The 27,876-nt window shown below is 30.4% G+C and overlaps 1 protein-coding gene across 1 annotated transcript in view; it reads left to right on the top strand.

Moving 5' to 3' along the window:
- The window catches only part of LOC121114511 (uncharacterized), an 89,258-nt gene that overhangs the window by 29,123 nt on the left and 32,259 nt on the right, over positions 1-27,876 (top strand). Inside the window, exons 2-4 of the mRNA XM_040708501.2 lie at positions 5,472-6,380; positions 15,647-15,877; positions 15,944-16,465. Of these exons, the coding sequence (XP_040564435.1) occupies positions 5,625-6,380; positions 15,647-15,877; positions 15,944-16,465 (1,509 nt within the window). The 5' untranslated portion in view covers positions 5,472-5,624. The remainder of the gene's footprint in view (positions 1-5,471; positions 6,381-15,646; positions 15,878-15,943; positions 16,466-27,876) is intronic.

The raw sequence follows: 27,876 nt of genomic DNA, 5'->3' as shown, positions 1-27,876 counted from the left end.
TAAATTTGAAAATAAAGAATAAACAAATATCTTGGTAACCTGCAAGATACAGGCCGTTAAAAAATGTACACCCCTAAAAATGATTTTTGCAAAGTTAACATTATTTTTTTCTTGCCGTCAAGCGCGCCTACTGAAGAATATGCAAGTTCATGCAGATAGCTTCCATTTTTCCAGGATAACAGTGTCCAGAACCTTACAAAATAGGATAAAGGTCTTGCACCAGGATGGTGTCCCAGCTTAGACCTCAAAAGTGATCACAAAATTCTTGGAGTGTAATGTACCTTTTTGGTGCATTAAAAAAATGTGAAAAAGTTAATGCACCCCCCCCCACCCCTACTGCTCGGATCTCAATTCTCTGATTTATGCCTCCTGGTTTCAAATTGATAAGAAAGCATGTAGACTTTGCCAAAAAACCATTGATGCCCTGAAGAACACAGGCAATGAGCAATGGGCTCTGATGTCTGAGTTCTATATAAAGGCTATTTTTAAGGAATTCTGAAAGAGATTGGAGGCTGTCTGTGCAGCTGATTGAGGCTTTAATCCTTTGCGTCTTATTTTTAAGCTGTATTTATAAAGAAATATCCATTTCAATTTACTAATTTTCTACGATTTATGCTCTTGATGAATTCAATTTGCGTATTTTTTTTCACTCGGTGATTATGTACTTATTAATTATGCATTCCTATCAATTGTAAGCGTATTAGCAGGTAAGGAACACTAGAGTGATCTATGTCAGCAGATATGTTGTTTCACATAGTTACCATATATTTTTTATAAGATTATTTTGGGCATAGTTTTTTTAACTAATCAAGTTTTTAACCCTTTTCTATCTCTAGTAATGATTACTAGTATGTGGTCATTTTTATACTAGTATAGTAATAAGAATAAGCACTATATCGTTGTCAATTTAAGATAAGGCCACGACAATATTTCAAGGATAAAACTCATTTTTGAATTGATCTCATAATAAAAGTCCATATATATTAATATGCCCCAGCTAGAAGAGATAGACACAAAGAGAGAGAAAAAGAAAAAGGATTTGCTTCAAGGACTCCCTTGAATGCCCGTGCTTGGGAATTCCTCACTCCCAACGGGTATACAACAATGATAACTCGAGTTAAAAATATGATGCAGACATTTAAAAAAAAGTTTCAGATTTTTTTAACATTATGGTTTAAAATATCATAATTACCAAGAAACTATTGGTAATCTAATACAGCTTAATATACTAAAGTCTTATGGCGACCCACAATGTCCAGAGGAGCATTGCTCTTGAATGAACATGTTTAATAATGAACACCTAAATGAGTTATGTGGTCATATGTGACCAAAATCGAACTCTTTGGCATCAAATTTATTTGTCGTGTTTGAAGGGGGAAGGGGGAAATGCAGGTGTGGAAACATTATTTTTGAGGCTGTTTCTCTACTAAAAAGAAAAGATAACCTCACTCCATCTTGGGAGGATCGACAGAGACTCAGTACCGGGAAATCTTGGGCGACAACCTCTTTTTCTCAGTCAAAGCACTTAATATAGTTAGTGGATGGGTCTTCCAGTACGACAATGACCCAAAAATACGGCCAAAATTACAAAGGAGTGGCTGAATCACAAGCAAGGTAATATCATGGAGTGTCCTAGTCAGTACCTCAATCCCATATAAAATTTGTTTAGGGAGCTAAAGCCAAGAGTTACAAAGCGAGAGCCTCAAAACATTAAGGATTTGGAGATGATGAGCAAAGAGGAGTGTATTATATTCCTCTCCTGATGTGTGTACAAAACAAGTAACCAACTTTAAGAAACGTTTTACTTCTTTACTTGCCTACAATGATTTATCTACTAATTATTGAGTTATGTATTGCTAAGGGATCAAATACTCATTTCCCGTAGTAGAATACAAATCAATTGGTTACTTTTAAATGGTGTCATTTTCTGAGTTTTTAATATGCATTCTGTCTCTCACTGTTAAGGTAGACCCACCATTAAAATTATAGACCGTTTTTTTCTTTGTTAGTGAGCAAAAAAGGGATCAAGTACTTATTTCTTCTACTATAAGAAATATTTATATTACATATAAGTAATTATCATTTGATGAGCCTTGTTAATTTATATAGTTTTAATGAATTTGTATGTACATACATTTTAGATTACTAGAGCATATAAAAAAGTAATAACAGCAATAAAAAAGACCTAAAAGTTTTGCCTACGTGTGTGTTTATTTATTTTATTTTGAATGCAATGAATAAATACATCCCTATTTTATGTTCTTGTACATATTTAGTAAATTGCAAAAAGTATTAAAGTACCTTTTTGTATATTAGTACATAAGTAGATTAGTATGTGGTTGATGATTTAACTTTGTCCAAACAAGACTGATTGTCGGTACTCTGTATGTACCCGCAGTGCTTAGATGTATTTTTTTTGGAGGGGCAGCTATAAACCAAGTTGTGAAACGAAGATCACGTGATCAATATTTGTACAAACCAGTGTTCTTAGTATGGAGCGTTCAATATATCTCCTTAACCATATACACAACCTCCCTGAATTCACCCTTTTCACTGAATTGCAAAAGGAAGAAAAAGTTGCATACGTCATGATAGTTGCGTCATCTTTCCTTTTTTTTGACTCTTATATATGAAATAACTTTTTTCAAATCTTTGGTAGCATTTATTGAAGGACTTTTTTTTGTTCGAAAATAATGTCTTATTTTAGATTTATAATTACCATTATCGGAAAAAGCCAATCCAAATATTGTATACGTTTGATTTTTTTTTAAAGTCAATTTCATTTTTATAACCACCGTTTCATTTTTCCCCTTGTAAAATAAGAAATAGTTACTTTATTTAGGGGACATTTTAATTCTTATTCCAGTCATTACATGAATAATCCGAGTTTCCCCATAGACCTCTCAATTTTCCCGGCTCTTATCATCCATAGGCGGTGTTACACAAGCCCAGACATCCCTTGGGAATCTGCCCTGCACCCCTCCCCATGGGCTTACCAAATTTAATTACACAATTTTATAAATTTAAAGAAAATTTGTCGCTATGTTTATTTGTCAAATGAGGACCCATTTTTAAAATCAAGTGATTGTAAATTAAGCTCAGTGTGTCAAATCAAAAAACGAAATAAAGGGGATTACACATAAAAAATATCGGATGTCACTTTGGATGAGATTTAGCATCGAGCGTCATAAAAAACGAAAAAGAGAGTACTTCTATAAAATAATTAATGTGGCTTTCTGGCTGTTGGTTAACTGAAAAATGTTGTATTTTTTTTTTAAATTCTTCAGCCTAACACTACCTGCAATGCTATATACTCCGCCAATAAAATAGTGTTTTATGAAGTGAAAAGAAGAACCTATTAGTATGTTTACATTGGGCACAGCCAATGAAATAAATATTTGCATCATGGTAAACTCTTGTTCATTTTTTGGTAATAAATACTAATTTTATGAACAAATGGTATTAATATGTTCTAACGAGTATATATTAACTTTGTGCTCAAGCTAAATATAAATATATTAACTTGAAATTGCAAAGACATGTTCTTTATGTCTACAGTATAAAAAAAGTTAGTGCATACTACAAAATCTAAGAATTTGTTGGGGACCAGCCTCGCCCTAACATACAAATCCAAAAAAAAGATTAATGCATTCCCCAATCTTTTAAAATGGCTACCATACAGCTTAAAAACAAAGTGACGAAACAAAACTGCTAACAGCAATAGATATCTTTTCCCCCAATTAAGATGTTACTTTCTATGACACCAAAGAAAAAAAATGTGGTTAATGTTCGAGAAAAAGAGCCTATTCCAATTGTCCCCGGTGTATTCTACTGATGTATGTAAGGGGTTATTAATAACTTTGTTGTGTCTGGAATACAACACTTAAAATAACATATCAACGAAATAGTTAATTTTGAGTGAGCGAAGCAAAAGCTGAATAAAACAAACCCTAATTCACATCTATTTGGTATAAAATTCAGAGTTTTTTTAGAAGATCGCTCGGGATTGATACCCCCATATTTACCTCCTTCGATATCATCTTTCAGAAAGTTTACTTCTATTCTTCTTAAAATCTGAATAAAAAGCTTAATGTTCTTAATACAAATAAAAATACAGAATACTAATAAGACAGATGAATATTGAATATAAACTAATTCAACAGGTGACAACAAAGAATAAATAGAAGTTGTTAAATTATAAGAAATATAATTGTTAAATCTGTTCTCATTTAGGTTCGATCTAGAGTTGTAGAAATATCACTATTTTAGCACCAGTTCTAGGACAACATTGGTAAAGGTAATTTTGATTAAAAAAAATTCTAAAAATAATAATTTGTTGTCTTCAATAGTAGAAAGGGGGGGGGGGCGGGAGTAATCAGAAATAAAAATACTCTTTTTAATCAAAAACCATTTTCATTATTGGTTTTTTTACAAAAGATATTTATTTTTAGGAGATGATTGTCCAGTTAAGAAATTCGGGGATGACGTCATCAGGAATTCAATTCCATTAGTACCTGTTCAATTGAGTAAAGTACCGTTGTGAATGTGTCAGTACTCATTTACCACTATAGGTCCGGTATACCGAACATCACTAGTTCAGTCCTTCTTTTTACTTATTTTACCGGATCGTTCACAGATGAAGATAGTTGAAAGGAAATAATTTTTTTGAAGTTTCTTGCGTCATATTCATGTTTTTTTTTTGGCTAACTCATTAATTTCTCTCAATATATATAACATATACAGGATAATAATTAAAAAATTTATCCTCCATGATCACTTGATTTTTTTCACAAAAAAATTAAATAATACTAATCTAAGAGACATCTTAAACTAGAAAGTTCATTGACTTTGAATAGTAGACATTAACTAAATCTACTGTATTAATGTCATATTTTATTAAAAGCATAGCTATACATTTGTAATTCTGTTCTATCCTAGTTATTATATTAATAGCAAAGTAATTACTTGTAAACTACATTTAAGTTACAAAGTATTTCAACGCCTTTACAGCCCACATTCATTGTGAAGTGAAATGGAACCATTTCACCTATTTTTAAATCTATGAATAAATATCCCCAGTTTAAATTGATGCTTTTATTTAAAAGATATATATTTATTTAATAAAAAGTTTATAAGATATTTAACATAAAAATATAAAACATTATGCCAAATTTGCTAACAGAAATACTAAAGGACTTCCTTTGAAAATAATGTATAGTATTTGGCTCTTCCACCTTGCATTAACATACATATAACTTGTTTACTATCAACTTTTGAGCATCCAATGTGTCATGATTGGCTTCCTTTCTTTTTTTAAGATGAGGCGCTGAGTTTTAGGTTAACATGCTTGTCCGCATTCAAAAATGAGACATCGTTTTTATTAATATCGAATTATGTTCTTAATTTAATGAGTTTTAAGTGTAGATATCCATTTTTTTATATAATTTCCATCTTTTATTATGAAATTACAGATGGATCACATTTTTGGGATGACTGCTTCAAAAAACAAGATTTTGAGCACAACAAGATGCTCAGTTGAATATATTACATATTATATTGCTCTCTACATCTACTGCATTTATAGACACTCCTAAAAGGTATAAATATAGCGTAAAAAAAGAAACATGGAACTAAGTTTCAATGAGAGTAGCAACACGTGGGAAATGAAGATTCTTCCAGGATCTCCTTCAGAGACTGAACCTCCAGTAGATGAGTATATTCCTAATATAGAGGTTCAAAGTGATGAGTCCCCACGTATCAAGCCCCATTCTCTTGTACTTGATGACTTCCAAACTCTCAATTGTGAGGAAAATGTACTTGGTTATAAGCGAAAGTCTTCAGTTCCCACTCCGTGTCTAAGCCCAACTTCCTCTGCTAAAGCGGATCTCTCCTTTCAGAAATATACAACTACTCCAGCCACGAGAAGTCCCTCTAGGAAATCCCTATCAATCACGCCAAGCGGATCTGTTAACTTAGCTGCTAGCTCAGGGGTGCATTTGAGTAATAGTGGAGGGAAGCAGTTTCTTCAGTTGGGTAATACAAGCTCCTTATTCCGACTTCCAAAGCCTCAAGTCAAAATTTTGAAAAAAACTGCAAGTGTCCGTCAACTCTATAACTCAGTTCTACATGCCATCAAAACCATTGCCTCTTCCAGAGATGACATTGTTCCTGAACTCACAAAAAACTTTTTCGAAAATATTCTTCGAGAATCAGAAGTGAGTCCAAAACTTCATGTGACTAAAGTGAAGGTGAAAGATGGTAAAGAGTTTGGTCGGCATTTTTGCTCTGAGGTCCATGCAGTGGAAGTTACGGCTAAAATAAAAGAAAATGAAGAGAAGAAATGTAAAGTCTATCATCTCATTGTCAAATCCCAATCTCAGGTAAGCACCTTTATAAATAAACAAAAATCTAAGGTGTAGCTCATCGATGTAGCCGTTGTTAAATTTTCTTCTTCATGCAATAAAACAAATAAATATTTGATTACTTTTTTTGAGTAATTATACTCAAATAGTAAATTAATTATCTGTTGAATATTTTATTGACAAATTAAATTAGGTTTAACAGTCATTTGTTCTAAATTTGTCATCTCATAAAGCGCTTATATCCAGAATTTTTTTCTTAAATTATTAAACTCTTTTTAATTTATGAAAATATTTGTATTTGTGGTATATTTAAGGGTTACATAGATAATTACTCATTAGTATATTAGTATTCTAAGTCAAAGAGTAGCTGGGTGACAAGTTGGCTCACACTAATTGGAACAACAACAACAACAAACCACAAAAAACAAACAAAAATTAAAAGCCTCGCAATAAAAATTTTAAATTTCCTTAATATTAAATAATAATTTGTGATATCACTTGAATAATGTTAATTTTGATAAATTCATTATTTCTTTTCTATATAAATTGATCAGAATATTTGAAATATATTTTACGGTTCAATTAAATTTTGTTTCACTTATATCAATAAATACTATTATTTACGGGAAATGGGGCAAGTTGATTCAAAAAATAAAATTCTATATATATGATATTCATTATTTAAGTTCAACATATCCTTGTAAATCCTAAGCATTTTTTAGTGTGCATAATTTTGTTGTTATTGCCAACATAAACAGTTTTTATTTATTTTGTAAAGCTGTTATCATTATTTTTTGTTTTGTGTGTGTGGTCCTTTTATGTTTAGATGGGGTTGCATTGATTGAGTATAAGTAAACATTATAGCATTACATTTACTCCATCTGACCTAGGAATTGTATTTGAAGTACATATACATAAAGTATATGTACTTCCTTAGGAACGACCGGGCGCGAACCTACGCATATTGAGTTTAAAAGAATAAATTCTTGCGAGTGCGTTGTCCACTGAGATACGTTGCTCCATACTTTTATTTCATTCTTGAAGAGACAAAAATAAAAAATTTGTGTATAACCACGAGTATATGTGCTCATAAATGACGGCGAATAAATCTTCAGATTTTTAAGTCTAAGCCCTTGATGGACTTAAAGTAGAATTGAGGATGGAAAACGGACTAGTACTTGTGTTTATTTCCTGACTCTCATAGTTGGTTCTAGTTAATCAATTTTATGCCATGACAGTTTAAGTATTCTTCATAGGGGCAGGGTCAATAATGCAATTACTTTTTTTTACTAGACAAAAATGGTTACGATTTACAAACCTACTTATTGATTTAATTATAAAGAACTTTTTAGAAGTACATAATAATGAAAATCTGTTTTTGCTTATGAATGACGGAAAGTAACGGTCAGAATTTGTCAGTTAAGTTGCTCTCCTCCAAAATATTCTCCAAATTGTCAGGGTTACCATATTCATTTTATATATATTTTTTTTTTCTAAAGAAAATATTTACAAGGTATTTACATCAACTAAAAAATAAATCCTTATTTTTCCATAAGTAAGAAATAAATTTATTGCTTATTATGACGCATACAGAAAGTCAATATATTTTGCTTCATTTGGTTTTTTACTTGTGTATGTGTTGGAGTTTTTTTTTTCTTGTGTTTAACACAATTTAAAGCATGTGGGGAAATATTTAGATATTATAAATCTTATTAAATTGTCATGGACATATATTCAGGTGAATTGATGTGATATGAGACTGAGTTTTTTAATTAATAATAAATTCAATTTCTAAACATATATTTTTTCCAATAAATTAATCTGTCATCAGTATAATTAGAGAGAAAATATGTAATGCACAATGATTTTAATTTGTTATTTAACCTTTTGGTTTGATAAATTGGTACAATACATACTTATTACTAGCAATATGGTTCTCAAGATCGGTTTTCTATATCGATACCAATTTTCTCTCGATCCCTACCAATCTTGGTCTCGTTGTCATGACAAGATCAAAGTTAGTTTGTTAAAAAATGTACTCTTCTATAAAAAAACCTTTTTTTTGGTTTTTGGTTGGCCTCTATCCCTCAAAGACCTAAAGTGAGTATTTCCTTCTAAATACACCAGCAACGAGAAAATGTGACGTATTCTACAGTTTTTCTTCGATAAAGGTGCAAGCACAATGCAATGCAAGCGGCCGTGTGATTATGCTTCTGATACTGTGAAAGTGCATTTAGTTTTGTCTATTCCGTTCCAGTAATTTTGATGACAAAAATGCAAGGCCAATTTTGGAAAATATGGAGAAAATAAATGAAATCGTCGAGTCCGACTGTCATGTTGACACTGTTTTGATTGCCAAGAAGATAAAAAAAAAGTCCATTAAAAATAAGGGATTTTGTTTAACCACAGCCTATATAAATTTAAAAGTATATTAATCAATGCTTAGAGGTTGTGTATAATAGCCTTTGAAGTCGTAAATTTCATAATTTTTTGAAAACAATCATTTTAAAAGAAAATTATACCAAGCTTTTCAAAGATTGTTCATTTATATAAAAATAGTTATTCATTTCTAATTATTTATTTTGATTTACATTACTATTTTGTAGGTAATAATTCTATTTTACTTAATTTTTTCATAAAATTGTGAAGCTTACAACTTTAAGAGCCTTTCTGAACCTTTGAACATCACAACTAATATGCCTCAAACTTTAAATTTCTTCTTTTTTTGTATCAAAAGGAACATTTTTGGAGTATGTCCCCCTAAAAAAATTGAGGTTCTGTGATTCAAAATGTTTATTGATCGGAGGAGATAATATGTTACAAAGAAATAAATTTGTTAACACGTTTGCAAGGCTGTACTTATAGCAGTTTGGCAGTTCTAGAAAAATAGTTTGGTCACTAAACCGGTTATGATTTTTCTTCGAAGTATTTGGGTAAAAATACTCATTTTTTAAAAATAATGAAGAAAAAATATGTGTAGTAAAAAAAATTCATTATTTTTCCATTAGATGACTTTAGTAATATTGATCTCGCGTTGTATAAGTGCAATTGGTTTACACTAGATAGTGTTAGAAAGATAGTTGTCGTACTTAAGAAAATATTTAGACAGTTTTTTGAATGTTTGAGAGAGCATCAAAGATGAACACCATCACAAAAACTTGAAGGCCATTTTTTTTTAGGGGGGGGAGGGGATTTGTAACCATTTTTAAACTTATCTTTAGAGTTGTATAAAATATGAAGTAAATGCAAGCTAAAAAAATTTATATCCAGCAATTTGAAATGTATTTTTTTCCCAAAGCTGTTATCATAATTCTATAATTCTTGAAGAGACACACCTAAGTATAAAGTAATAACCAGTGTGTGAAAGACGGAGCATAATACCCTCCAATGGAGAGTAATTTCCTTCAATGACCTTGTTCGTTACGCAGTGAGATTCGTATTTATTTTTTCTATTACAATCAAATGATTTAAATTTTTGAATTCTCTTGGAATAATGATGGAATTATGCTCTTGTCTCATATTATGCTTGTTAGTCAGTACATGAGCATTTTCTAGTATGAATAATCCATCATGTCTAATGATAATTACCAACTGAGAAGTACTTAGCAATTCTTCTAATCGATTTATTGCCATGTTTATTTATTTTTTGTTGTTATACTAATTTTAGTAGGAATTTTGTTGATGTATACATTTAAATTTTGAGACAAGATTCCATCATTTTTTCAAAAGAAAACAACAATTTAATACGTTTTATAGTAATACACATAACATATTCTAATTAAAAATTTTCAAGTGAATATCAATTATAACCAAAAATAACAAAAAAGACGTAGTAATTTCATTCATTTATATATTAAAGCGAAATAACCTTGAGGCAATATGGCTTTAAGGCCAAATTACCTAGCGCCGTTTTCAAATATTCATATAAACGATTCTTTGTAGAATATTCATTATGCTTTCCGTCAAAGTGTGTTAAATATTTATAAGCTTTAATAAATTATGACATATATCTTCATATACCTATCTACATACATTATGGATATACGCTATACTGCCCCTTTCTGTAAAACATGTCATCTTATGACAAGTTTTCCCTTAGAGATAACATTTTTTACAGAAAAGATTAGTTTACTAAGTGCGCAAAATCTCTGTTTTCATTTTGACACGTTTTTTTGGGCAAATGCAGTCGCTTAGGCATCTGAATTATTTTTTTCGTTAGATAGCTTGTTTAAACTTAAACCAGTTGAAAAAAAAATAGAATCAATTTACGAATTTGTTGCCGCAAATATTTAGAAAAGGCACGGTGCCCTCCTTGAAATCTGTGCCGGGAGAGACAACATGGAACTCTGAGACTCAGATAGAACGTTCGTTGATAAGGTCAGGATGGAATTTAAGGCCTCTGAAAGAATCAACTCCCTGCCACACCTAAAAAAAAAAAGGCTCAAATGTCTCCAAGACAATTTTGATGACTTTCACTCCCCAAAATTTTGGCCTCCAAACTCGCTGGATCTGAATCTGATAGATTTTTTTTTGTGTGTGAGTGGGCACCATTGATCAATAAATCAACCGAATCCCCTGCAACACCAAAGACGAATTTATCAGTTAGATCAAGAAGAAGAAATTTCAGGATTTACCAAGTGGCGAAGGCTGGGAAATGTGTATTACTATGAAAGTAATTCCACCTAAAATAATCCACCTAAAGTCAACTTTTTCTTTCTATTTGTGCTTTCAACTTCAATAGAATTCATGAGAATGAAGAAATGTCATGTTGATTTTTCCTTTTTTATCGTTATTGACATTGAAAGCTAGTGCCAACATTTTTTGTCGGTTTGCAACCTCTCCTAATGTACATTTATAGCATCAATGTTTTAATATAAATACGTTTGAACATACATAGAATGACGTCAATAATTAATTTAGACCTCTTGTAATATTAGATGGATATTCATTTGAATTTTTTCATTATTCATTCCGGGTGTAGGTATCAAATCAAAATACTACATAATATTTACATACTGCATATATTTTTTGATTTTTGACATAAAATGTTGTAAAGTAGGAACAAATATCTTTTATTTCACTATTCCATTATTATTCATAGAATATTCAATGAGTTTGAGGATATATCCACAACGTAAGTAAATAAAAGAAACTCTATATGTAAATGAGAAACAATAGATTCAGTAAATAATATTAGGTACATCTTAATCAAAAATGAATTAAATATAGTACTATACATACATACATTAGGGTGAGGCTAGCCATGAACACGTTTGTGGTACTGTGTATTGACATAACGAATACATCTGAGCAATTTCATTGCAATTAACCTCCAGCACAAAATTCATGCATTTTTGGTCAAAGTGACAAAAATGGCTATACTGTATAAGTTTGTCCGGACGTCATACTCTCTCTCTTTCTCTCTCGAAATTGGAGACAGCGACAGAGGAAAGATGAAATTAAATTATCGCAACCTTTTAATCATAAGGAAATAACTTTGGTACGTCAAGTGTAGGGACGATAAGTGAAGAGAAGAATATATTGAAGGATGAAGAGGAGAAGGATCTCGACTTTTTTGAGTGATTTGGATAATTAGCACTTCGAATGGTCACGAAATTAGATGGAAGGTCTCATTGTGTAGAGGGGCGTACTTATTTAAATAAAAGAAACAGTCTAAAATAAATTAGAAACATTAAATTAAAGCTGTCCTAATTTCCAATTTGTTTAATTCACAATCCTTCCTTCCAAAAGAAAATGTTTTGATCCAAACCTATCGAACAAGTCTAATTTGGGAATAATATTTCAGATATACTTCCTCTTCTTCTTGGATGAAAGTAATGGGTGTCATTGTGAAGAAACAGAAAAAAAGTGGAGCATAAATGAATTTTTAAAAAATAAATGAAAAATATGAAAGAACCTCATTTCAGACATTGACTCATAATGTTGTCAAGAATTCTATAAAAAGTACTAATATCCTAGAGACCACATAAACTTGTTGAGATATTTCTAAAAAAAAACCTCTACAGGTATTCAATACTACTAATCGTCAGAGCATACCCTTGAAATGACTCCAGAAAGACTCAATCGTCTGATTATGAGCTCCAATTCATTGCTCCACAAAGCTATAGTTATGCACAGCCAGTAAAGTGTGCCATATCTAACTAATTCCCAATGTTGCAATAGGATGCCCAATCGTAAGAAATGACAGTTGTTCCTGGTAAAACATAAAAACTTATTGGAACAATTGTGATCAATAAAATTATAGCACAACATCATATAGGAAACAAACAATTTTTTTTAATCGTTCTATCACTACGATTAACAATCTATTCTTATTAAGCACTGTAAATTTCACTGAAAGTAGCCAAAATGGTCCATCACAGTAAAGGAATAAGAAATTGAGAAATGTTATTTGTTAGTGCAAATCGATGCCAAGTCTTTTAAATCAAATCAAACTATAGATAAAATTCATGTGTATCTTAACTCACGAATTTGAAGGCAAAGACTATAATAGACTCAATTATATCTTTGAAATTTTGGCCGTACGTATATATGAAGTAAAAACATAAATTGAGATTCTCTTATTTCCTTGAATTTTGTTCAAGATTGTTTTTTTATGTTGAAACCCCAAAAATATCAAGAAACATAAATTATAAACATACAAATATGAAATATTTATTGAGTTATTATATTTTACAAGATTTTAATATGTCACATAGCATTTTTTTATTATTGCAAATTAACCTTTCATTCTTCCCAAAATGAGGAATGTTGGAAGTTGCATATTTGAAGTTGATTAAAATATTATCAAATTTACTCTGTTTCCAACAACTTTATTTACAGTCAACTCTGTACTAAACAGTCGGGCAAAGAAAAAAGACTAAATCACTGCTTAATAATGATGGTGACATCTTAACCCTTTCTTTCATGAACTAAAAATTGGGGGAATAAAAAAATTATCTTTCTTTATTGCAATGTTTTGAGTATAAGATACATAACTCAAGAAAAAAAAAATATTTTTTAGAAAATAATGAAGGCAAGTTGCCCTCAAATAAAATTATGAAGATATGCTCCAAAAATGAAATTATTACATTTTAAAATTCTTTAATCATTATTCCATTTATTTATTATGAAATTTCATTTAATAAAAAGCAATTAATTTTATTATTCTAGTAATACATAATTTACTTACTATTTCCTTGACAAAATTATATAAAGGTTATTAAACTGAAAGGATTGAAACAATCGCAAAACAGCTAAACTCTGGAATTTCGATCCTAAAATGTATTAATTATTATCCCTAAATACAGATTAACACGATAATTCTTGGAGGTCATCCTTTTTTGATATTTTTATTAATAGAGAATATTTTCTGAAGTGTTGCTCCTGGGCAACTTTATCAAAGAAAGGGTTACACGAGGTTTGGCATTTTGGAATAATTGAAAAGTTGACAATAGGGAACCTACAAATATAATAAAGGATACAATATATGTCTGGGCAGTCATGGAATAACATTTATTTCCATATAGAGAGGAAGAGAAAGAGAGAAATGTTGGGAAAACATTCATTTTTGTGCCTGCATTCATATTTTATACAATAATTCGTCAAGAAATTATCTATAGCCATCTTTGTTTTGTACTCAACAGTCTATATAAGTTATAGAAAGTGATCGTTAGAGGCAAGTTTATATATGAGTAGTTTTGTAAATCATTAGGCATTTTGATTGTAAAAAAAAGAAAATAAACATGCTAACCCTGACAATTTGATGAATTCTCGAGATAAGAGCAGCTTTTCTGTACTGATGTATCATTGAATAAATGTTGAGCTGCTGTGATATGAAGGAAATAAACATAGGTCTCACTCTTTAGTCAGCAATGACATAGGTAGAAATTACTCCAAGTTTGATCCTCTATTCTACTCTAGATCCAAAAGGGACTTCCACTTATAACCCGCCAACAAATCCTCAGGTTGCCATACATACTCATTGTTTATTTTTAGATGTTCTTTCTTCAATAATGAAAGAATAAAGATAATTAGTGATGTGTCGCTCGTAATTTAGGACTACAGTCTGGTCTAGTTTCCCCTTTTTTGTCATTAAATGCAACTCGCTGAGTACCCCCTCAACAAAAACACATAGAGCATTTGTATCTCTAAATATGAAGGATCTTATAAATACAAACTCACGTTATCTATCGGCTATTGCTCTTTTTGGATTACCTGTGAGAAGGAATTCGCTTCCAAAAACCAAGGCTTTGAATGATAAAATCTCCAGCCATATATTGCCAAAAAACTTACTTTCAGAGAGCTGATCTGAGTAGAAGATTTTAGAGCCATTTTAATAGATGCCACAGCAAGATACGTTGCTTTTAGTATCAAAATACCAAAAGTCTATGGACAGTTATGGGACTTTACCTCTTACATAGTCAAGTTCATACCCTCTAAATCAGAATGGAATCTGAAAAATTTAAAACATATTCTTAGTATTTTTAGAAAGCATCATCGTCATTATTGTTAATTTTCTTTTCTTGTATGTTTCTTATCTATTATTTTTGTTTTTATTTTTATTTCAATATTGTTAAATGAATATTTCATACTTTTATACAATTTCTGTAATTGAGACATAACAAAAAAGAACAAAAGAACTGGTCAATCTCTGGAGGTCTAATTTTAAACAAAAATATTTATTTGTATTTCATAATGCAATTCCTTCAATTATTAATTGTAGTGATATGTAATAGTTTATATAAAAGAACACATCTTCATTTTTAAAGTCATTCAGAAGTTACTTCCCTATGAATTAATTCTTTTTTTTTTAGTCTTGTTTTGAGCTGGTCATTATGACCGGTCTTGGACTGTAGTACAAAATGGAAGAAGCTAGGACCAACATAAAACTAATAGTAACAGCTTTACAAAATAAAAAAGTAATCTTCAAATTCCCAACAACAGCATAACTGGCAGTCCTAAAAAAAGATTAGGATTTATTTCTCTATCTATCTATAAGCATATGCAATATTTTATATAACTGCTGACCGGGGATTGTAATTGAAATGATTAGTAAATACTTTTTATGCTTTGATAATCTGGATATGATCTCTTAATGAGGTGATTTGCTTAAATCTGTTGACTGTTAAACAAGGTTTGACTGTATCAGACATACTTTGTCTAATATACTGGTTATTGTGTACATATAATTGCATATTTAATTTGATTGCAATAAACTATATACATATATATGATGGTTTATGAATTTTTAATTGGACCTTTTTTATTATTCATGTACATAGAATGAAGACGCTCGGAAATTCTTGCAACCTAGTCGAACCTTTGAGAAAGAAGTACAAATGTATGCTGAAGTATTCCATGATATGGCCAACTATGTTCGTCGTGAGAGTGTTGTGTGTCTGTCTTGTAAGGACTCTGAGGTAATGGACATTCCCCGTTGCTTTTATACAAAATGGGCTGGTGACGATAATGTGAAGGAGGACTTAATCATTCTCGAGAATTTATATCCTCAAGTGAGATAATATTGTACATTATTATTTAACGTGCATACCTGTATATTTCTTTTTCTGCCTCTTAAGGGTTTTATGTTTGCATTTAATCAAGATAGTGGACTGGATCGTCGACATGCAGAGTTAGTGATACGTGAACTTGCAAAATTCCATGCCATCTCATTTTGTATGAAGGAAGGAGATAATAACAAAATGCTTCAAAACTACAACTATCTAGTTGAGGACTCTCTCTACAGAAAAGACACCATAGGCTTCACAAAACGTACCATTATGCCCGTGATGGCAAGTCTAGCAGAACTTATTCGTAATACACCCGACTATGAAGATGTATATGAGTGGTTTGTGGAGCTGGCTCGAAATTTCCATGCGATACAAATGGAAATGGTGAAACCTGTAAATAATTTTGCTGTCATTTGTCATGGGGATTTGTGGCTATCTAACATTCTCTTTCGATATGAGTCTCAATCAGAACATTCCTCCTCATCAACAGCTTCATTAAGACCTGCTGAGGTGAAATTCATTGACTTCCAATCTGCCCGATTTTCTTCCTTAGCTACGGATTTGCTGATTTTTTTGTTTACAAGTGTCGAGGTAATCAAATGTTCAAAATATTTATGCAAATATGGGAGGAGTACTTTCTAACTTTCTCTCCTTGACTAAGGAGAAGGCTGCATAAAAGACTAGCTCTAATTGTAGCGTCATTTGTCTAAATAAAAATAGAATATCAGTATTATACATAACGAAAATCTTTCCTTTCATGAATACTTAGGTTAAATGTCGTATAAGGCAAGGGAAGACAAATAACTAGCATAGTATTGATGAGAAAAAACTAATATATACCCCAAAAAAAGAGATAAACTTCTTGTTTATTGAAACAAAGATAAATTACCATAACTATCCACATTTTTACAGCAATGAAAACCTAAAAACTTTGAGTCTCAGTTTTGTATGGTGAGCAAAACTTAATAGTGAACACGACATTATTTTTGGAATTCGTTGATTTTCTACGACCAGATTTGCCCCTAATTTTGTCGTTGCTTCTTTTAACTGTGTTGTTTAGCCCTGTAACGTCATTTTATATTCGATATATGAGTATAGAAATCCTGATTTGAGTAGTTTGACAATCTTCATGGATGCAATATCAAAGATATAATCAATGAATCATTGAGCACGGGGGGGTGCAAGGGGGATGCGTGATGCAAACGTATTGGCTCATCGAAGCAGTGCTAAAACCACCTAATATTCTTTAACAAAATATAAATCTAATTTTATAGATTTTTTATGGAGAGTATCATTTATCTTTTATAAATATTAGTAAGAACAGTCAGTTGTTACTTTGAATTTAATAAAAATTACATATTTCTAATCAAAAACTTAAAATTCTTAGATTTTGACTGCGCATATTTTTATTATTAGAAATGGACAAATAACTTTATTTCAAAAATTCTGAGCACGCATTTTCGTAGTGTGCGTTATAGGATTAAAGCTTTTGGAAATATCTCCATTGTTCTTTTCCACTTGCTCACTCTTACTCTATTTGTAAAAGTAGTAACTTTTACATTCAAATTTTACAATTAAATCCTTGAGTGAATTATCACATCTCTAGTAATAAAGAAAAAGTAAAAAACGAAGTGGGGTGATTATACATTGTCTTGCAATTATTTTTCGATTAAGGCTAGTTTGGAAAAGTTGGGATTTGGTAAGGAATTACATATGCAAATATTGATTTTCCTACAATGTTATCTTTAGGTTGTACATGTAGTTCAAAGTTTGAAAGGGAGCAAAAGTTATTTACTTCGTCAATAAAGATTAAAATACAGCATTAATAATTATTTTACATTAATTAATTATGATATATATTATTTTAGGGTATAAAAATATTAATAAAAGAGAGAATTACTTTAGAAAAATTTGATGTTTCCTTCCTGAAAATGTAAAAAATGAATGCGTACTATACACGGATCATCCAATTCTTCTAACTTTTTTCTCTTTTTTTGCTCAATAAGACTATTTTCGAAAACACTTCAAAAATACTTTTAATAGGTTAGAGAAAGGTCTATCAAATTTGTTAATTTCAAAATACTAAAAATGTATTCTTTGTATCTATATTCACTAAGTAAAGAGTATTTACCTTTTTTATTAATTTGATCAAGATGTGCGACCTAAAGATGACCTTGTAGGACAATCCAATTTTGAATAGGTCATTTTCATACCATATGACAACTTTTCCGTAAGACCTGTAATTCAAATTCAAAATTTTTAAAAATCAACCGCTCTATTGTACATATTTTTTAGGGATGTGTTAATTAATTCAATTTAAACTTGTACATGCATACTACGGTTTCTCATTTTCCGGGAAATAAGGAAATTATGTAAGTAATAATAAATACTGTGAAATCTAAGTATAGATTTTACATTTGAATAAAAAGTAATAAATTTAAAGAGAGTCTTTGCCATGATGTGGCATGAGATTTTTTCCGCATAAAAAACCCATTTTGCAATAAAAAAAGAAAAAAACATCGATATTTGTGCTCTTTCTTCTTTTTTGTTCATTACTTAATAGGTTGTCGTGGTGTTAATTACACCATTTGAAGTAAGCATTCTCGCCAATCTTTAGTGTAAATTGTTTTCAAAATGCATAATAGATTAAACATATATGAATTTAAATATAATTATCGTATTTTCCCTGCACTAATGCTATAAAAGGTTTTCCTCTGTATAGCTGTAATCCAATTTCTCTACCAAAAATCATATATCAGGCTTCTGATAAGAACAAGGGCCTAAATTTGGTAGTACCATAAGTCTCACTCCCGCCTTCTCCTTCCACTCTCCAAAGTCCCATCTCTACCAATGATATAGTCTCAACTCTCATTTTCTTCATTAAATTTATTATCACTAATACTGGGAAGGTTAGGTTTTTAAAGCTCAGGCATTTTTGAATTCCGTAGTCCAATCCCATCTTCAACAATAAATACTTAAATAGTAAGTGATGAAAGAGCTAATTTATGTTTAAACTGGTGGTGGACTAATTCTGCAATATACAACCTGACCCGCTGGCTAAAAGTCAACTCTATATGCATATATCATAATAATTAATTAAAGGAAGCTTATATTGTAAAATAATAGGATATCAACAAACAAACAAAAATATTACTATAATTAGCTATTGTAATAAGAAAATAAGCAAAAAGTTACAAAAAAACAAAAATAATATATTTCATGTATCTCGTTTCAGTATCTTAGCCCAAAGCCGCAGCAAATATTATTGGCTAGGTAATGAAACTACAATAAAGTAATTAACTCTCAAATCCCATTAAATGCAGGATTTTCCGTAGGTGCAAAGAGTGGGAACCCAAAGCTTGAATTAGCATGTAGTTACAATTTTATTATTATTCTTGACATTTTTAATTATAAGGTTTCAATACGCAACCAAAAGGCAGCTGAAACAAAGGTAAACAAGTTTTGTTTTTATCCTCTAAGTGTACAAATATCGGAGCAACAACAAAAAAGGTCACACTTGTACAATCTCCACTACGGCGTTGTCAGTGTCGAAAAGGTTGCAATACCCGTACTGCCTACTACATCAAAATACCAATTACAGCCCCTTACAACCCCATACAACCAAAAAACCAAAACTTATGTAGCAGCAATATGGCTGACTTCTGGCCGGCCTCTATCCTTAACACCAACACCCTAAAATTTGCAGAAGACTATACCATCTAAATTTGGAAAGAGGAACTCCAATATTTGTATACCTAACTATATCTATACCATTTCCAATTCAAAATTAGACCCGCCAAATTCAAAAAGAGAATACTCAAACTTATATTAAGGGTAGTCAAAAAATTGTTGTAAACTTGAATATGTAAATATAGTAATGGCCATATAATTAGGAATTGAAAGGTATATTTATTCTTGAGTTTAATATTATACAATATACTTATATACATTAGTATTAAAATATACAAATGGTTTTGTATATTCTTTTAAAAAGTAATATCCTCAAGATTTAAAGTAGCACTGACTTACTTTACTTTGTATATTAGCGATACATCTTACAAAGGTTTCTGTAGTAATTTGTTGTGTTGCATTTTATAAAAGCAGGTCCAATTATCTAAGCCTTTACTTTTGAATGGTTAGACTTTGGGTTTTAGAGTTTAAAAGGCAAGTTCTTTATTCAAGTGATTCTTTATAATTGACCAAATATTTTCAATTGGATTGATAATAGGACTATAGATATATCTATAAATATCTTCCACTTTCAAATGACAGAGGCATTATCAATTACAAGTGCAACAGATTCCCCTTGTTTTTGCATGGCGGTTCTTCGACATGTTCTCATCCATTGAAGAGCACCTTCTTTCTTAAACGAACCTCTATTTGTTTAATTATGTATCCATACCAAAATTTGCAGATTCCTCCAATTATATGTATATTTGCTCCTTTGGATCCAGCAACAATTTCTTCATCTACCTTCTTGCCGGGCAATATGTATATTAAAGTTACTTTTATCCATATAAACAATTGGAATATTTTTTTCCCTAGGCATAGTAAAAGTTTTTATTTTTATTATCTGAGGTGTTCCCCCTTTCTGGCTCATATCTCAATACTTTTAAATTATACATCATCGAATGAAGATGATTTGATATTGTTTGCTTTAGATTCAAAATTTATTTCTTACGGCAGACACCATTTCTCTGAGAGCAATTCAAGGGTTTCCCACAAAACATTTTAGATTTTGTGAATTTCGTAAACTCTCCCCCAATTCATTGTCTGAACGTCATATGATTAACCCATAAGGTATACACAAAGTGTACAAGTTGTGGGTTTTATAAAAGGTAAAAATTTTATAAGGAGATTGTAAATATTGAGACCATAAAATGAGATATAACATTTTGAATATTAAATTTATGATGTAAAGCTAGATTATTCAGTTCTTACGAAAAAGATTATACAATACTTAGATAAGATGGTTATATAGTAAAGGAGTAATAATATATATATATAAATATGTATTGAATTTGACTATTTTTATTTTCAATTTGATTGTTCCCATTTTGAATAGGACTCATCCATTTTGAAATGGACTATTCCCATTTTAAATTGGAAATGGAAAAGACATATATGTACACTAAGGTGTACCGTAATGACAAAAGTTGGGAATTAGGTTTCGTTGGATATATTTTATTTTGCATTTTATTCCTCTAAACAAGAAAATAACCATCAAACGTCCAAAAAAATGGTTCTTTATGGACGCATTTTGATTTGAAAATCTGTAAAATATCGAAAAAAAGTAAATTTTGATGAGGTTTCCTTGAAATTATTATGGATGATATATATTCTGCTATAACATTTATACAGTCCTTCTCTAACTTATCTCAAAGGATGAATATTTTATTTCCAAACATACTGCCAATAAGTAAAAAAAATCTTTTGGCACCGCGTATAACGCCCATTTATTTTGATGTTTCTCTTCATTTTTACTATTCAAATCTCGTTTTTTGATAACAAGTATCTAATTTATTTTTTTACAATATACTATTTTTTTTTTCATTTTTGCCAAATAAGACACCCTATTTTACCAATTTATAATTTTGGACAACAAAAACAGTCATTTAAACTTTTAAAAATACGAACTTTTATTTATTATTCCTTAATTTCTAAGTTTGATTTGTTCTTATTTAAACATACTTTTATGTTCCATATGTTCTGATATTTTTCATCTATTAGGAATATTTAATTTCTTCTTTTCTTTTCAATAAAACAAATCAGTCGACTTTGACGAATGACTTCTGTAATAAAAGTCTCTGTAACGTTTTACCAATCCTTCATATTAATAATTGAAGTATCATCCCGATTAAGGTAAGATGTAGAGTATGGCCGTACACTTATAGCTCCCAAATCACTTCTATCTTTTATTTCTCTTATTTTTGAAATCCCAAATTGTCGATCTTTTTCCTTCAAAGCTTGATATTAAAGATAGTAGAAATGTTCAGACTGCAACTAATAGAGAAACATTTGATCCATAGACTTGTTTGAATAGTGTCTGAACTCCATATCAATAAATTACCACTATGTTACATAAAAATTGAGCTCAATCGTCCCGAAAGTTGAGCTTAATCGTTTTCAGGTGTCCTAGATTATATGAATAATATATATCAACATTATTATGCATTTATCTATTATAAATATTGGAAACTTGGGGAAAATTATTTGTGGTAACGTTCACGACTTCAAATTTAATTAGAAGTTCAGAAAAATAATTACAAGTTTCCCGCTGCGTGAAATGTCTGAATGTGTCATTAATGATTTGTCTGAGTATCAATTTTAAATTTGTTGCATTACAAAATGATTAACTTAGAAATTCCATATGAATAACTCGGCAAGTCGTTTTGTACAACTCTACACCTCAAAGCATGGGCTGGCTGGCTGGCTGGAGATAAAACAAAAAGTTGCACGTTACAGTTAAATTCATTGTGAATTTTTACTTCAATATACAATTCAAAATAAAAGTGGATTTAAATATTTTAACCGGTTCATTACATACGTTACATCAAATACAATTAATTCAGAACATAAAAAAAAGAAGCACTTTCAAAAAAAGTAAAAATTATCGTTATGAAATTTGTGGAGAAAGGTGTGTGGCCTGCTCACTATGAGTATGTTCTACCTTCTTTACAATCCAGCTCTAAGCACGAAGATAGAGTATTCAAAATATTTCAAATAAATGAAAATATCTCACTTAAAGTATATAAAAATATGTCTAAATAAAAAATATCAACGCTAGAAATTAATGAATTAAAGGTCGTATTTTTAAGAATTGAATTGACATGCTTCGTAGTTATTTTCTTGTTTAAAGGAATAAAAAGCAAAATAAAAAATATCCGGCGATACCAAATTCCTAACTTTTGTCATTTCGGTACAGTCTAATGTACATACTACATTTATATTAACGACATTAATTAATAGTGAAAAAATTGCAATAGGTCTATCAAGTGATGAGGAGTATAGAGTTATACTTTGTACAATAAATAATATATATTATAAAATGTACATGTATTTCAATGCCTTGAAGGTATTTAGCAAAGGCATAAATATATTCTTTATAATATTATATAGAAGAAGAATGACGTAAAATAACAGCTTTAGAAATAATATGAATAGTATACGCATATATATGTGCATACATACATACATAGTAAAGAAGTTCTTAAGAGAAATTAATATAAATGAGAAAGCTTTTGTTAGGAGAAATGTGTAAAGGAATCAGTAAGCTGAACATTATGTACTGATATTTTCTAGTAAAAATACAATAATATAACCATATCATCATGGTTAATTATGTACTCGTTTAATTTCTGTACAAGGTAGTCCAGATTTACCCTGAAGTCCTATAAAAACAATGCTGGTAGATTGCAATATGAATAAATACTTTTTTACAGCCTTCAACTTAGGAATTATGACAGTCCCTATTTAGGACTAAAGACTGTAGTTCCTTTCCAGTTCAGCTTCGGTCTGGTCCAGTTCATTCGTGCATATCAGTCCTAAAACTGATAAAGTTCCGTCCTTATTGATGTCTCTCAACTTTATTTCTTCTTTGTTTAATCATTTCTAACCGTATTAATGACCGGTTCTAAGATTGGACTGATCGGGACAACACTACTTAATATTTAAATACAATCGAACGATATCTAGAGATGAGACTTGTGTAAGAGCACGAAGAGAAGGCGGGAGTGAGACATAGGATAATACTAAAGTAAGACCATTGTTGATATCAGTTGATTGTTATATGATTTTGTGGGGAAAAATTAATTACTCTTATAAAGAGGAAAACCTTCTACATCTAAAATAACATTAGAGCAGGGAATTTATTACAACTATACATATTTAAATGTGTATAGTTATTTTAATATGTATTTTTAAATCAATATACACTATAGATAGGTGATAATTCTTCTTAAGAGGGGGGATGTTAACAACTTACCACAACTTATTAAATAATGAATAAAAGGGAAGAAAGAGCTCACTCCTCTACCGTTTTTCCTTTTCTAATTGCTAAACTTTTTTAGGTACAAAAATTCTCTCTTTACCGATAAATCATTAAATATGCTCGCTCTTGTTCTTAAGGACATAGACAAGAACTACTCCTCAATTCTTCTCTGAGTCCAACAAGGACTTACACGCTTATTTCTATCTAACAAATCATCAGTGTTCCTCTTCATCTTTAATGAGCACACACACTAGTAATTACTTTATGCTTAGACGTTATCTTTTTAAGATTTAAATATCAATACTAACAGCTTTGGAAAATTTAAAAAGAATGTTGTTGATTGCAACTCAACAAGTCTCATTAAAGTTAAAGTGGCCCTTATTCTGCACCACCCTGTATTAATATGTACAAACACCTATGTAAGTAGTAAACATAAAATAAGTGATAATTAGAGATGTGAAAATGAATGGAATCCCGGTGAACGTAAGTTTAATAAAAAAACTGTATTCTGAAAAAAAAAATCTTTTTTTTTAGGGATGCAGTGGTTCCAAAATTTGGACTTTGTGACGCATCCTGTTCTAATCCCTAAGAATGCGTCCGATCTTTGCACAATGAAGTTAACATTATGTCATAATCAATCTATCTTCACCAATTTTTAAATTATTTTTTTTTAATTAGGCCTAAATTAAGCGTAATGGCAAACTACTCTTGTAATTAAACGATACTGCGATTTTTACCGAACTAATTCAATTGGTAAACTGAAGTTATTTACCTGTAATAACAGTAGAGGGCGCCCTAATATTTGGAACGTCTTGAAAGACCCATAACATTTTTTTATCCTAATCAATGAAAATGAACACTTACTTCCCATAAATTCCTAATTTGAGCACTTCCCTGAGATTTTTAGTCATTTCAACATTTAAGCTGATATTTTAGTAATATACATAGAGTATTATCACTGAATCATAAATTAAATTGTAATTAAAGGCAACTCCATCTTGGTGGTCAAAGTTGATATTTTTACTAAATAAAATGTTAAAATTTCAAATTAATCTTGATGAAACTTTATCAAATGGTTTTAAGAATAAAAAAAGAAATAACTTGATGCTAATGATAAACAACGATATTCGAATGAAATCAAAGTAGTAGGAAATGAAGTTCCTTATAATATTGTTAGATTTTTACCAATGTTATTTTATGTCGATCGATTAGGGACAAAAAAAGTAGGATAGTTAGAAAAATAAATCATATACTTTCCATTTTAATTGTTAATTTAATGTCTACATAAATATGGCTGTTTAGACCTTCAAAATGACAAACATCAACAATGCTAACGTGACATGAAAACGTTTTCTAAATGTTTATTTGCTCTTCATAGTTGTTACATATAATACTAGTATGAAGATAACTCTATTGATATAAATCCTGTGATTTTTTTAGCTATCCCATTTTGTTTTTTTGGAATTGGTAATCTGAAGGATAAATTTTCTTTTTCTTAGCAGTTGTTATTATGATGTAATGTTGCAGATCTAAGGAAACATTATAATCATTATTATTTTTCTCCTTAAAAACATTCTTCAAATTGTGACGATTACCAAGTTGGTGTTTGGTTCCTTATTTTTTAAGATGCCCATTATACACACAATTTTCATCACTAAGCATCAATTGACAAGTTAAATAATTTTTAAGTTGTTTAACTTATACCTTTAAATTAATAATCTAAAAAATTAGTTGGGAAAAATAATTTGAAATGTAGTAGAGTGACGTGGATAGGTGAATTTTATAATATAATTAATCAATTATAACTTACAAGACAAAGTAAAACATCCCCCATTCTTCTTCAATCTCCCTTTGTATATTCATCCTTGTGATAGGTAAGAACGCATTAAAACATTCCTTCAAACATCCACTATATATTCCCAAAACGAATTATGTAGCATCCAAAAAAGTGGATAAAGAATTTACGAAGAAGGTGGAGTAAAAATATGATATACTAAGACACTTCATTCTCTAGAGTGTATAAACACCCCAGAGAACTATTGGAATGACAAGGAAAAGTTTTCATAGTTATAGTTATAAAAAATATAACATTGGAGGAGCGCAAGACTTTTTTTATTTGCAATCTGAACAATGTTTTTAATTATTTTCCAAGGCTGTTATCATTATTCATATAAATTAATCACAAGTGCATGAACGACAAATGCAACACTAAAGAGCTATTGTGGAGTTAATAAAGTAAGTCCTTGTTGGACTTAGAGTAGAATTGAGGCTCGACATCCTTGTTCCTTATTCCTGCCTATATCATTTTTAGATACGGAGTGGGGTTTTTGTTTCTTTCCTTCATTTCATAACTCCTTTCATCTGATCTTATAGAACGTCTTGACAGGTAAACTATATTCATTACCATAATAAATACTAAATTTAAATTGTACAAAATTGTATCCTGTATCCAACCAGAAAGTAAGAAATTGCAAATAAAGTGTAGAGTTGTATTGTAAGAGTTGCTTATTTTATGTTCGATCTAATAGAGCAGAATTTTGTAATTCAATATTCCTCTTGGTTTTTTATGAAGTAAAAAAAGATAGAACTATTTTCTTTTTCTTCTATGTTTGTTCATCGTACATTCATAGACACTCTACAGGGTTATGTTTTAGAGCAGTAGATTTTGTAAGTATTACTTCTCTGTTTGAATTTTATGGGTTTTTTATATAATGCTCTAACATGATTGATTCATCAGTTTTGACGTTTTTATTATCTCTCTAACTACAAGGGTGGTCTGAAAAGTGTTCGGCCACTATGTGAAGATGGCAGCACTCCTAAATAAAAGTAAGTCACATCTATCTAACATCTTTTGACAGTTGCTCAGTAAAGTTTCCGCCATTTTGAAGGGGCAGTTATTATGTAACAGTCGTTTAAGTGAGTTGATGTGTATGTTTTTAAGAAAAAAAATCTCATTTTGCATAGTCTCCTTGTAACTCTACAGACTTCTTCCAACAAAGTTACGCACGTGACGGGTTACAAAGATGGGAGAATCTCAGGAGAAGAGTGTAGAAAGACGATGTTGAAAAATAATAAAAAAACTCAAGAAGAAAAATTCACAAAAAAACTTACATCAACTCACTCAAACGACTTTTACATAACAACTATGGGTGAAACTTTGGTGAATAACTGTCAACAGGTCCTAGATATATGTAACTAGATTCTATTTACGAGTGCTGTCATCTTCATATTGAGGTCGAAAACTTTTCAGACCACCCTTGTAAAGTGAGTTGCAAATTGAGGAAATATAAACATGTCAAGCGGTTATCAATCTCTTGCGCGCAGAAAAAAAGCCAACAGAGAATCGTTGACGCTTTAAAAGGGATCGGGAGCACCGTTTACTACACCATTGAGGAGTTTGGAGAGATCTTCAAAAAGAAGGCAATATCGACGAGAAAGCGCTTCTTAAATAGTGTAAATGTGGGAAGAAGAGGTCAGAGACTTGAAGCATCGGGAGGGAGGGGGGCATTGTGAGTAAAGATAAAAATTAAAATAACTTTTATGTTTCTTGTTCTTTTATTTATAAAATGAATGATTTATGATTGAATGTATCCTAAAAAAGGATGGGTCCGTATTATCCTTATTTCTAATACATATGGCACACCCTAAATTTTTTTTATTAGTGTGGTGTCAATCCTTATTTAGGACTGAGGACTACTGTCCGTCCAGCTCTGTCCATCATATCAGTTTTAATACAGATAGAGTTAGGGCCACTTGCAGGGGTGAACTGGAGAGGATGTAGCCCCTCGAATCAAAAAGAAAAAAAAATCCCACAAATTTAATTTTTCTAATTTTTTTACGAAATTTTCATTCCCTGTAAAAGCTATGGATTTTTTTACAATAAATTTAGTTTCTGAAATTTTTTTACAAAAAAATTAATATTTGGAATTTTAAAAATTTAATAGTTAATTTTTTGTAAATAACTGGTTTTTTTCCAAAAAAAAACTCAATTTTTTGTGAATAGCTATAGATT

The sequence above is a fragment of the Lepeophtheirus salmonis genome, chromosome 3 (assembly GCF_016086655.4).
Source record: "Lepeophtheirus salmonis chromosome 3, UVic_Lsal_1.4, whole genome shotgun sequence".
NCBI classification, from domain to species: Eukaryota; Metazoa; Arthropoda; class Copepoda; order Siphonostomatoida; family Caligidae; genus Lepeophtheirus; species Lepeophtheirus salmonis.
The sequence above is the reverse complement of the archived record's forward strand: the minus strand, read 5'-3'. Positions and strand labels throughout refer to the sequence as shown.